Source organism: Vigna unguiculata, chromosome 8, assembly GCF_004118075.2.
Source record: "Vigna unguiculata cultivar IT97K-499-35 chromosome 8, ASM411807v1, whole genome shotgun sequence".
NCBI lineage: Eukaryota > Viridiplantae > Streptophyta > Magnoliopsida > Fabales > Fabaceae > Vigna > Vigna unguiculata.
This window is the reverse complement of record NC_040286.1, coordinates 35840468-35854166: the sequence shown is the minus strand read 5'-3', so window position 1 is coordinate 35854166 and position 13699 is coordinate 35840468. Positions and strand designations below refer to the sequence as shown.

The 13699-nt window shown below is 34.0% G+C and overlaps 1 protein-coding gene across 1 annotated transcript; it reads right to left on the bottom strand.

Annotated features, from left to right (window-relative positions):
• Nucleotides 1-1168: 1168 nt before the first annotated feature.
• Nucleotides 1169-8735, bottom strand: LOC114194589 (TMV resistance protein N-like). Its single transcript, XM_028084920.1, has 5 exons — nucleotides 8201-8735; nucleotides 4387-5491; nucleotides 4006-4278; nucleotides 3160-3855; nucleotides 1169-2707 (listed from the first exon to the last, which is right to left on the bottom strand). The coding sequence occupies exons 1-5, from the start codon at nucleotides 8689-8691 to the stop codon at nucleotides 1364-1366; spliced, it is 3909 nt and encodes a 1302-aa protein (XP_027940721.1). The 5' UTR covers nucleotides 8692-8735; the 3' UTR covers nucleotides 1169-1363.
• Nucleotides 8736-13699: the final 4964 nt, after the last annotated feature.

Sequence of the window (13699 nt, the reverse complement as noted above, 5' to 3'; positions counted from 1 at the left end):
AGAGAAATGACACGACAAATCAAACAAATAACAAATCGTAAGATGATAAGTTCTAATAATTTCAGTATCATCTTAAAAAGTTAATTTTCAATCTAATTCAACTTATAAAATCAATCTATAAAATGATATTTACACACTAAATTCATCTTTATCTTTAGTCCAACAATATTACATATGAAAAAAATTGTGAAAATTTACAATAAATATCTAAGTAATACTTTTAATATATATTTATGTTTAACAAACATACATATTTTACCTGCTTTGTAGATCAAAAATATTTTGAATTTTAATAAAAGTTTTACATGCTGTGTCAAAGCAAAAATGTTTTAATAAGGTGTCAAGTGGGTATCTTAATTTCAACGGTCTCCATTGATTTTGATTGTGCAAGTTAAGCCCATTTTCTTGACAGATTTTTCTCTCCCTTTCCAGCTATTTGTTTGTTTAGAAAACCGTTCAAACCCATTAAATCAAGATAACAATCCTTTAATAATTAATTATGTATTTTTTGTTTTTAAATAAAATTATCAATGTGTTATATATAGTGAGTGTTTATTGGATAAAAATATTTAACATTATTGCCTCACAGCCACCTTTTGTGTTCATATGGTTTCCACGCAAAATAGGACAGTTTAGGATTCGTTTATATTTGAGTTCACACGTGTTTGACACTAATTATTAATTAGCTAAAAGTTAATAATAAATAAAAATCTAATTACATTTAAATCAAATCTTAATATCAGATAATTATAAATTGTTAAGAATTATAAGTTGTATTAATTTTTCATTCTTTTTCTCCTATTGGTATTGGTCGGTACCATACTCATTAAAAATACAATATAATAATATAATAATATTTTGATAATTAAATTTTAATAATTTTATCTTATAATCTGATGTATTAATATTTAAGTAATTTTTTAATATAATAAATAAAAAAAATAAAACTACGCTGAAATTGTAGATTGTAATAAGAGAAAGTCATACAAAATGTAATTTTAAGAAATCATTTTTCACATGAAAAATACCAACCTTATACCACTAAACAATTAGAAGATGATTATAAGCAAACTATGTATACAAGATTTTCAAAATATTTGAACGCAACCAGGTGAAACTAATTCTGCAAAGCTGAAGTCCTTGCATAAATCATACATACTACTGCATAAAACAAAATGCAACACAAAAACTTCATATATATACCCAAAGAGATGTATCATTATCCACCTTCCTGCCTTCTCTTGAAATCCGCAGATCAAGAACATCACTTTAACAGAAACAAATAACATGTCCGAAAAATAGTTTACACACACAGAATACAATTTAACAGACATCATTCTACACCTGCTATAAAACAAATGTTCTAGGAAATGTTTTGATTATTAGTAGCCTCATCAGTGACACTTTCATGAGCTTGTGTGTGGGTGCAGAGAGCAAGTAAAATGGCCCGTGCTTCAAGGACTCCATCCCTGAGTCCATTCAAGAACATTGCAGTCATTACATCTTCAAACTCCTCTGAATTCTGGAGCCTCTCAACCACACCATTGAATACCCTCTCTATTTCTTTCACTCTTTCTTTCAAAACAACACTATCATTTTCGTACTTTGCCACACCATAAACCCTGTCTACTCTCTTCCCAACCAACGCATCATATTGGATGTGGAATTTCTGAATCAGTTCATCATATCGATTTTTGGAACAGCTGGGTGCGTTCTGAGCAGCATTTTCACGTAGTGCAAGTCCGTTGCGCAGAACTTGGTGGCTCTCCTTCAACTTCCACAGGGTTTTAGTTTTGAGCTCGGATTCCGAAGAACTCTGCTGCTTCATCATCATCATGTATATTTGCATGAGAGGGTCGTGAGAGGGAGGAAGTGTCACTGTAGTCCAATCCAAATGAGGAATCCTCATTTTTTCTTGTAAGGGTGTTTTAAAATCTCCTTTAATCCCTTTCCTATTTGCTACAGTACTCAGTGTTGCCCCCACGTCCAAATCAGGAAATCTCCGATTTGCTTCCAAGAGTCCAGCTTGAACTCCAGTGAAGTATGTCCTATTTTCAGCTGTCGGTATTAGCTCCATCCCTTCAGCTGTCCATAACATCCTAGGACCCTTCTCCAAGGTTGCGGTAAAGATTTCAACAATATCCAGAGAAGGAAATCTATTCCGTGCCTCAAAAAGTCCATCTCTTATTCCTTCATATAATATTTCAATCGCTGTTCCTTTCAGATCATGAAGCTCATTTTCGTTCTCAAGGGGACAAGTGAATAGGAGATCTTCCATGTTGCTTCCTTCTTCATACACAAAAGCACCCCAACCACTTATCGTCAAGCTCCAAGTGGCATCACACGCAACCTCAACCAGATTCCACTCATTCCCCAGAAGTCCATCAAGGCCAAACCACTCCTCCTCACTGCACAAAACTCGTAAATCACACACCAACATGTGTTCTGCTTCAATTCTAAAGTGCTGATACCCTTTCCGAGGAACATATCGACCGTTGATAAGTAAACGGAGATCAACAAGTTGACGGAAACCATATTCCCTTTCACTTGGATTTTGGAAGTGGAAGATCATGGCTACAACAATGTTAGGGAACTTCCCACGAACCCAGAAATGAGGAATACTTTCCACTCCCACGAAGTTAAACCATTTTGGAATTTCAGTTGTAAATGGCATCACCATTTCTATTCCACCAACCCCTTTCTTCACCTATCACATTATTGTAACAGTTTCAATTCTCACTTCTAATAAATCTTATCCATTTATAACTATGACTAAACATAGTATAAATACAAGTTATTTTAAGAAAAATGTAAAGGTACATATCAAAGATGCTGGAAGTTCATATTCAATATTTATAATTTTAAACCATTATAAACAAATATTTTACATTCTAAAGATATAAGTTGTATGTTATTACAGTATGTAAGTTGTATTTTATGTATAAAAATTTAACAAATAGATCTCTTTTTAAAGGTTTAAAATTAAAAATGTTAGTAAATATTTAAAAATGCATGTTTTAAAACCAAAGAAAAAAAAGTATGAAAAAATAATAATATTTGAAAACTGACCATACATATTTATGTTAGAAAATGTGAAAATATTATTTTCTTAGAATAAAGGTACAAGATGTAACTTATTAAGCAGTGAAGTCATGATACCTGACACCATAGCATGTCTGATGTTTCTTCTGTTAACTTGAAACAAGATCTTGCATTTACTTTCTGAACAGTCGACGACAACTCTGAAATTTCTTCAAGATGCAAACAGTCATGAACATCAAGAATTCTCAAGCTGGTGGGTTCAGGAACTTTATTAAGCTTCTTACATCCATTCAAATCGAGACTTGCCCTGTCACCACATTCCTTGATGCATGAAGGAATAGATACAAAATTGTTTTCTGAAGCAATCAATTCTTCTAATTTTGGCAACATGAATAAGCTGCTTGGTAGATATTTAAGTTTCCTGTTATTCGATATGTCTAAGGAAACAAGCTCAGTAAGTTTACTAACGGATTCTGGAAGCTCTTGAATACCCGTATTTGTCATATAAATCTTCAATGGCTTTGTCATTTCTTTCGTTATCTCTGGGAAGTGACCAAGGCTTTCACAAAAGTTAAGGTTAAAGATCTCTAGAGATGGCAGAAACATTCTGGACATGAAATTTTGAAGTTTTCTGCATTCTGAAAGATTTAAGTGCGCAAGCCTTTTTAGAACTCCAACAGATTCATGGACTGCAATTAGGTTTCTACAATGATCAAGTCTCATTTCTCTTAGATTCTGAAGTTCGGACACATCAGGTATTTCAGTTATACATTGGTTATACGAAAAGTCCATATTGGTCAAGCATGGAAATTTCTGCCAAAAAGAAAAGTCAATATTAATAAAAATGATCATTCGCAGCTTCTTCAGTTATTAACTTATTAATGTGAATAAATAATATGGAAGTTTTTGTCCAATGAAAAATTGAAACGTAAAAAAATAGTAAATCATGGTGTAGAATTGTACCTTGAATGGCTCTTGGAATGTTAGACGACTTCTAGGTAAATTGAAGACAACGATTTTCTTTGGATGAAATTTTGGTGGGAAAGACTTTGAAGGATAGTTCTCCCAGTGAAGCAGTCTTAGATGATTTGGTAAATGTTGAAGTTCAGATGAAAAGGATGTGTTTCGGACGATAAGAATTCTGAGCCATTTCATCTTCTCAAACTCAGTACCACTCCAATTTACCTTTTCTTCCTGAGGGGGATCAAGCATAATCCCTTGAATCTTGTCACTTCCCTTTAACACAAGTACAAAGAAGCAACATCAACTCCATATATTATCATTAACATAAAAACTATAATGTATAAATTGAAAAACAAATAGAATAAAAGAGAAGATGATTACAGAATCTTCGTTTAGTATTTCAAGAACATCTTCAAAATCCCATACTCTGCTACGTTCACCAGGATTATTTGGTGCTTCCTGCCTAACAATCTCTCTACCCATATCTTGTATTAGATCATGCATCTTCAGGAAGCCATTCTCGATAGTTATGAGAGATTTATTAACAAGCTCTTCCATTTTGTGAGCTGAACGAAATTCCTCAAGTATCTTGTTCACGTATTCCTTTCTCTCCCCTTTAAAGAAGCAAGCTATGTCCAAGAAAACTTGTTTGGCATCATTATCCAATCTATCGTAGCTTATTTTAAGCACATCTTGAATCTTTTTATTTGGAGGAGTTTTCTCATATTCTTCCAATGCATCTCCCCAAGCTTCTAAACTTGCTCCATGAATAGCTAAATCAGAGCCTATCACTTTTAAAGCCAGTGGAAGTCCTTTGGCGTAATCTACCGCTCTCACGGACACATCTTGAAAACCTGGTTTAGGATATCCTTGTCCGAATGCATTCCAACAAAAGAGCTTCAAAGAATGTTGTTCATCGAGTTCTTTCATTTCATAAATATTTTTAACATGGTGAGCAATTAGCACATCCTTTTCCCTTGTCGTTATAACGATCCTACTACCAGGACCAAACCAATCACACCATCCTGCCAGCTTTTCTAACTCCTTTTTATCATCAACGTCGTCAAGAACCAAAAGAACTTTCTTTCGGCGAAGCTTTTGTTTTATTTGATATATTCCTTTACTGCTACTTCCCAACTTAGTTTCTGACTCCTCTAACATCTCAGATAAAAGTGTCTTCTGTAGATCTTCCATGCCATTGATTGTGTTTGATTTTTCTCTAACACCAGCAAGAAAACTTGCAGCATCAAAGTGTTGAACAATGTTGTCATACAAAGCTTTGGCAAGTTCCGTTTTTCCAATTCCACCAAGTCCATATATGCCCAACATTCTTACAGTGTTGTCATCAGGCTTCATGTCCAAAAGTGACATAACCTCTTCTATGTTGGACTCAAGTCCAAGAGGGTTCTGACCCGTATATAAAGGTTTAGGACCTATATACTTGTGGATGTCCCCAACAATTTCTTTAATAAAATTGTTTTCACACCTGTAGGACTAGAAATTATTAATTATTTGTTTGACATCAGGATTTCATTTTTATTATATTGTACTATATAACAAGCATTGTGATTATTGTATACTCGAAAACAATAAGCATTAATAAATAATCAGTAGCACAGAATAATAATGATTACACGTTATGAATATACACAAAATTTACTATGAAAAAGTTAGTCAAATTTCGTTGAAAACAAAAAATTCGATAAATAAAGATAAATAAAGAGAAGTATCTAAATATAATATCAAATTCAAACAAAATATTGATTGTTTTTTCACTTTGGATTTGTTTAATAGTTTTTTAATCTTTAATTATTATTATTTTTTTAAATGTTCATAATTATAATCTCATGACTAAAAATTAACACACCACACCCAAAGAATCTAAAATTTAAATTCATAGTCAGCCATTTAACATTTTATATACATACATTATTATAATTAGGATATAGCAATAATATATGAAAAATACTACGCCTCATAAAAATAATATTAACATCCAAAAAGCACACTACCCGAGTCATTTCTTGTTTTTGTGAGAAGTAAATTCCCACATAATTAGTTAAACTTGAGTATAACATTTGTTTAGTCAAACACACTAAAATTACTAATTCCTACTTGAGTATAATATTTTTTTAATAAAACAGTGTGACGGTAGACCAAGGTAAGGATGGAACATTAAAAGGAGTGAACACGACATTTGACATTTGAAGGTAATAAAGATCGAAAAGACTAACGTAGTGTTCGCTTGATGGGTTCACACTGTTCAAATAAATTTGGAAGTGTAGATTCTAGTCGACCAACATGTTCCTTTATTACAATTTGAATTAAAATCAGAAAGCGGATTTGGGGATGGATGGTTTAATCCATCCACTCAAAAGTATGGTGATACTCATATAATTGTTTTAAGATTACGAAATTGTTCCTCCTTGTCTCGTTTTTCATGTAACTTTCTGCTTCAAACTGCCATACCGTGAGTGTGTGTGAACTGAATTCATTGGTGACTAGTGACTGGTGAGTGCAGCGAAGCATCGGGAACGAAGATGAAGGAAGTGTTTGGGTGTGGTGGGAAGGAAGATGATGGAAGTGGTGGGTTGTGGTGGCGGACGAAGATGAAGGAGGTGGTGGGCTGTGGTGGGGATGAAGCTCGCCTAGTGGATAGGGTATGCATACCGATTAGCTAATCGATGCGGTGCATTGTATGTGTGTGTGTATGGCACCGATTACGTAATCGATGCCTTTACAAAGAAGAGTTTGACACCGGTTACGTAACCGGTGTCGTGTGTGTTGTTTTCTTTTTAATTTTTTTTACTTTATTTGTACAACTTTTGTTTAAAATTTAATTGTATAACTTTTTTTTTTAAATTTAATTGTATAATTTTTTTTATATTTATAAAAATTTAAATTTTTTTATTTTAAAATTTCATATAATTTAATATATTTTTTAATTCGTATTAATTATTTATAATTATTTTTATAACATCAAATTACAAAACCATTCTCTTTTTTCATCAAGGGTATTTTGGTAATTTTCTAATTTTATCTATTTTTACAATTTATTTTATCTATCACATCAATTAAATCTTTCACTAACTTTCATAAAACTTATCTTCAAATTCACTCACTTTACCCTCTAAATTCACTAAAAAACACACACAAATTCATCTACCCAAATCAATACAAATTCATCTTCACACTCTCCTCCATATTCACCCTCAAAGAACACACACTACACTAAGGTTTTTGGGTGGATGTATTATTCATAAGGAATGATAAGAGATAATTAAGAGGTGAGTAGCGTGTTCTTTTGGAGGTCATACAAGGTTATGAGGGGACATGATTAGAGGGATTGAGTGAAAATGCAATCTCACCATCCATAGTGAAATTAGAGGGTGATATAGTTGGATTTACCAAATTACCCTTCATTATTTAATTTTTGTTACATATGATTTTGCGGTTAAAATCATTACACATGATTGTAATTCATTTTCTTAATTTAATTCTATGTTAACGATAATAATAATTTATTATGGTTATAATAAAAAATTATTACTTCTAAAATTATTATTAAAAAGAAAAAAAATTCCATGTAAATTAATTATTTTTCACCTTATATATTTAATTTATTTTTATACAAAATATATTGTATAATTCATTTTTAATAATTTTTTTATATTTTCAATCATTCAATAAAATTTATAAATAATTTTAAATTATTTATATATAATTTTAAATTATTTATATATAATTTTAAATTATTTATATATAATTTTATATTACCTATAATAATAGGGACATTTGGGTTATCTAACTTTTTTTCTATTAATTTTTTTTAATATATAGATCAGTCAATTCAGTCATAAATTTTTGCAAAATTCACTTTCTAATTCATTCTAGAATTACCTTTGAGTCACTAAAAAAAACAAGACCAACTTTTCCTAAAACAACACCAACTTTCCCTTCTAATCCTCAGGATCTCTTCTTCTCTTACTCTCTCTAATATTTCTCTCAAAAGAATACAACCTACGTAATTTCGGAGAGTTGACATTTACATATATGTTAATTTAAGATTACTAGTGATTTTTCAAGTTAAAATAGAAAGATTATATAATGAGATTAGTTTTTGGTTTTATTTATTTATTTTTTGAAACTCTGGGATGGTAATTACATAGATGAAAGGAATTGTTGTTGTACATACCCGGTGGTAATAATATGCTTCCATGGCAAGTTAACTGCTTCAGACAAAGCAGATCTCCAATCCTGCATTATTTGCGACTCTTTTCCAAACTTATTTTCACGTGCCTTCATGTGTTTTCCGAAGCTATTTCTCTCTTGCACTATATCTGATGGATCTACATGGTAGAACACTGGCAAAACAACTTGCTTCTGCTTCTTCTCCCTCAGTTCCATGATCCTAACAAGTTCATCCAGACACCATGTGGAAGATGCATAGTTCTCAGAAAACACAACGATGAAAACCCTAGATTCTTCGATGGCCTTTTTCAGAGCAGGTGAAAGACTTTCCCCTATCGCCATATCCCTGTCATCATTGAAACTCTTCATTCCCTTCATACCCAACTCTCTACGGAGATGCCCTACAAAATTGCTTCTAGTATCTTCGCCTCTGAAACTAATGAACACATCGTACCTGAAACCGACACACTCTTCTTCCTCACAGTGTTTTGCCATGCTACAGTTCAATAAAGATGCTCAACTGCTTGCTTTCTTCAATTCAGTGTGTTGTGATTAAATACAGTGTCTTCACGCGCATACACGACCTACCTAAGCTTCGTGGAAGGTGCTCTCCTCCATGTTCATTCATTACACTGCTCACATGTCACATCTCGTACGTATTCTTTACTTTTTTTGCTGAAGTCGTGCACGTTTACTTTCAAGTTACTACGATTTAGATAAATTTAAAAATATTACTAACATTAGGTAAGTGGTATACAGTCAAGACGATCTTACTAACTGAAATCGTAAAGTATACGAATTTGAAAAAAAATAGTCTTCATGTTCAGAATAAATGACTCAATTTTTTTTTTGTCAAAATTTAAAGTCGTGTAATGGAGAAGAAATTTTGATTGAGATATATAAAATTGAATTAGTTAGAAATGAAAACGACTTTCAATTATTTTTCCGAATCGAAAACACGACGTTAGTAAATTAAAATCAACATGACTTTAGATTTTTAATTTTTTATAAAAATAAAATTGGTTAATTACATTTACGGATTCATTGAAAACATTAGAGTAAAATTGTACTGGAAGTGTGGGAAGAGGGAAAGTTTCTTTGACCATTGAATTGTCAGAAAATGGGACATTGAGACTCATCATAAACAATATGGAATTTGGAATTAGTCATTCATCAAAACTTGTAATTAATTTAGTCATTTATATTTAAAAATGCATGAATTTAGTTCTTTTAACCAAATTTTATTAAATTTATTCGACGTTTAAGACGTATTTCATAATAATATTTGAATTGTTTACACCGTTTAACACATTTTTGCTTTAATTGATATAAAGATGAAGAACTAAATTGATATAAAGTTTCGAGGAAGGATTAATTCCAAAATTCAATGAAACTTGAGAGACAAAAAAATATTTAACCTTTTTTTAAGGGATTTAGAGGTAATTATAATTAAATTTAGAGGAAATTTTTGTAAAAATTTGTGAGAAATTTGATTGAGGTGATAAATTAAAAAATATATTTTAATAAATTATTAATGAAATTACTATTTTGCCCTTATTTTAATATGTAGTATAAATTGATATTTGTATAAATAAATTTATTTTCATAATTTTTTTAAAAAACTCCAAATAAAAAAATACTACGTTTGAAAGAGAGAAATATATATATATGGTAAATTATGTTTTGACAAAATTTTCTTAACAAATTTTTGATAAAGTACACGTAATAATATTTTAATAGATGAAATAAAGGTTTGATATAACTTGAAAAGAGAAAAAAAATATTTAATATGTATTAAAAAGCAAATTTTGTCAAATTTTATTAAAAAAAGTTTGTTAAAGAATCATAATCTATATATATATATATATATATATATATAGTTAAATACGACAACATTATTAAGTATTCTCTCAAATATCCATATATTAGAGATGAGCAACGGATAGGTTGAACCGGATTCGGGTGCAATATATCCGATTCGACATAATCCATTTTTTATATTTTAAAATTCATTATGACCCATTAAAATGTCGAGTAAGTATGAATACGGGTTCGGACCGCAAGAACAACAAATTTACATCTCCTCCAGAACAGAAAGCATTTTTAGAAGCCTAAAATTGATTCTCAATAATATAGTAGAGAACTTTTTATGATTAGATGGTCATATTAGTGAAAAGAAAAAAGAAAAAACTAAAAAATACCATAGTTACACTACATTTGAAAAAAAATGACACCAACAAGATAATAAAGGTGATTGCTTTTGGTGGGTGCATGAAGCTGTGGTGGCTCATAGTTTCTAGCAATGACTGTTTCACCAGTGCAGTAAGGGCTTTCTGCCCCGGTTAATTTCCGCATTCTGCCTCGGGTCTGGAACCGAGGCATATTGGGGCGAAGCCAAAAAGTTTACCTTTTGGCCTCGGTTATCACCCGAAGCCATAGACCCAGTTTTATGCCTCGGGTCAGTTAGGACCGAGGCCATAGGTAATAAATTGTTTTTTTTAATTCACCCTTTTGCTCGCTCATGGCTACTGCAGACTGCATTCAAACCAAAACACAAACTGCATTCACCCCGCGTGCTTGATCATCCTGCATTCAAACCAAAACACAAACTGCAGGAGAGTAGAACAACCCAAGATCACTCCATCTCCGCGACTTTCTCTCCCTCCATCTCCGCCGGTGCCGTTGGAGGTCTCCGCGACTTTCTCTCCCTCCATCTCCGCGGGTGCCGCCATTCCAACCTGCGATGCTGCCGCCTGCCTCTCCTTCGCCGCCAAACTCGGCCTCGGCGTGTGCGCCATCGCGTTGGAAGTCGCCGACGCGGAAGGATTCGCGGCGGCGGGGCTCGGGCGCCGGTGACAGCGTGTGGAAGATTGTGGGGGAGGCTCGTGCTCGCAGAGAGAGAGAGAGAGAGGCGCTGGTGGTGCGGGGCCATAGTTGGGGCCATCGGAGGCGTCGACGAGGGAGGATTCGCGGCGGCGGGGCTCGGGCGCCGGTGACAGCGTGTGGAAGATTGTGGGGGAGGCTCGTGCTCGCAGAGAGAGAGAGAGGCGCTGGTGGTGCGGGGCGGAAGAATGGTTTGTGAATTTTGAACCCTAAATAAAGGGTATGGCTTCGGTTGTTAGAGGAATCGAAGCCATTGACCCTCTTTTGGCACCGGGTCTCCTTGGACCGAGGCCTATACCCCTGACTTCCAGCAACTTTTTGGCTTCAGGTCCTACTGGACCGAGGCCTATATCCCTCTTTGGCACCGGTTTTGAGCGAACCGAGGCCTATACCCCTCTTTGGCTTCGGGTATTTGGAGAACCGAGGCCTAAAACTTGACTCTAATAACAAAAATGCCACCGCGCCATTATATGCTTCGGTTTCTGGTCAACCGAGGCATATAAGGCGAGGTAAAATGAGAATTCTGCACTAGTGTTTATTAGATCTGCACTCGCGGTGGCTAGTGGTGAATGTTGTTTTGTGTTTACGTTGTTGTTCATGGTGGATCTGCTCCAGTAAAGTCGCGCTTGTTGTTTGGGTTGTACGGTGGAGCTCCAGTGAACACCCGTAGCTTACACGATGGTTATGTTTCGTTGCGCGTCTCGGTGATCGTCGGAGTGGTTGCACAGTTTGCTAATGGTGGTGTAAAGAGATGGCAGCGGGAAACAAAATAGTCGAAGAGGAAATAGTCACAGAGAAAGCCGTTAAAAAGAGATAACTTAAGGTTTTTTGGTCTGATAAAAGACAAAAAGGTCACAACAAAAACCTAAACTTCAAATTTTATTTCTTTTATGGATCGAGTCGAATATTCACGAATTTTTAAATTAAAATTCATATCTAATTGTTTAAACCCACATTAACCCGTTTGTTTTTATTTAATTAACTCGTATTCATTTAACCCGATCCGCAAATATAATTTTTCAATCATAGATGATTTCCGATGGGTGGTTGAGTTTTTTTCTCACCCGTAACTAGGGGTGAGCAAAAAAGCTTAACCCGTCCAAAACCATCTTATCCGATTGAAAAGTTGTGCTTGCGGGTCGGGTTAAATGAATACGGGTTAGTTAGATAAAAATTTACAGGTTAATATGGTTGTAAACGGTCGGGTACAAATTTTAATTTAAAAACCTGTGGATATCCGACCCGATCCGTAAAAGAACATAAAGTCTAAAATTTAGGTTTTGCCGTCACCCTTTTGTCTTCTATCAGATTAAAAAATTCTAGATTCTCTCTCCAGCGATTTCCTCTGGGACTGTTTCTCTTCCACTACTTCGTCTCCCGCTGCCATCTCCCTGCAGCACCACGAGCAACTCTACAACTGCTGTGACGGTCACCAGGACGCACGACGAACCATAACCATCGCGTCAGCTACAGGTGTTCACTGGAGCTCCACTGAAGTAAATCCACCATGAACAGCAACGTAAACACAAAATGACATTCACCGTGAGTCACCGCAGCTTCATGCACCCACCAAAAGCAATCACTTTTATAATCTTGTTTGTGTCATTTGTAGCGTAACTATGGTATTCTTTGGTTTTTTCTTTTTCTTTGTGATTAATCTGAACCTGATCATAAAAAGTTCTCAACTTTATTACTGGGAATCAATTTTAGTCCTCTCAGAGTGTTTTCTGTTTTGAAGTATATGTAGATTTGCTGTTCTTGTTGTCCGATTATGCTGGGAGTTTCAAGTTTCATTTTATTTTTTTCTTCTGGATGTTTCATGGTTTCTTGTAATCATTTTTTGAAAATAATTATTCTGTTTTTGCTAGATAAATTTCATCTCTTTAATTTTAGAACCCGAATGAACCCACCCGAACAAACCCGTATTCATACTTAACCGACATTTTAATCGGTCGAAATGGATTTTAAAATATGAAAAATGGATTATGTCGGATCGGATAGGTTGGACCCGAATCCGATCCTTTAATTTTAGAACCCGAATGAACCCACCTGAACGAACCTGTATTCATACTTAACCGACATTTTAATCAGTCGAAATGGATTTTAAAATATAAAAAATAGATTATGTCGGATCGGACAGGTTGGACCTGAATCCGATCCTTTAATTTTAGAACCCGAATGAACCCACCCGAACAAACCCGTATTCATACTTAACCGACATTTTAATCGGTCGAAATGAATTTTAAAATATGAAAAATGGATTATGTCGGATCAGACAGGTTGAACTTGAATCCGATCTTTTAATTTTAGAACCCATCCAAACAAACACGTATTCATACTTAACCGATATTTTAATCAATCAAAATAAATTTTAAAATATGAAAAATAAATTATGTCGGATCGTAACATCTTCTCACTCACTCTCTCTTGTAAGTAGTTTCCCCAAAGACACCATTAAGATGTGACATGTGAACAACGCGTTCAAAAATATTTCAGGAATCCATCATTATTTTATATACATGGTCGTACGAGATGTGACATGTGAGCAGTGTCATAAATGGACATGTACGATAGCATCTTCTAGCGTGTATATGCGCGTGAAGACACTGTATTTAATCAC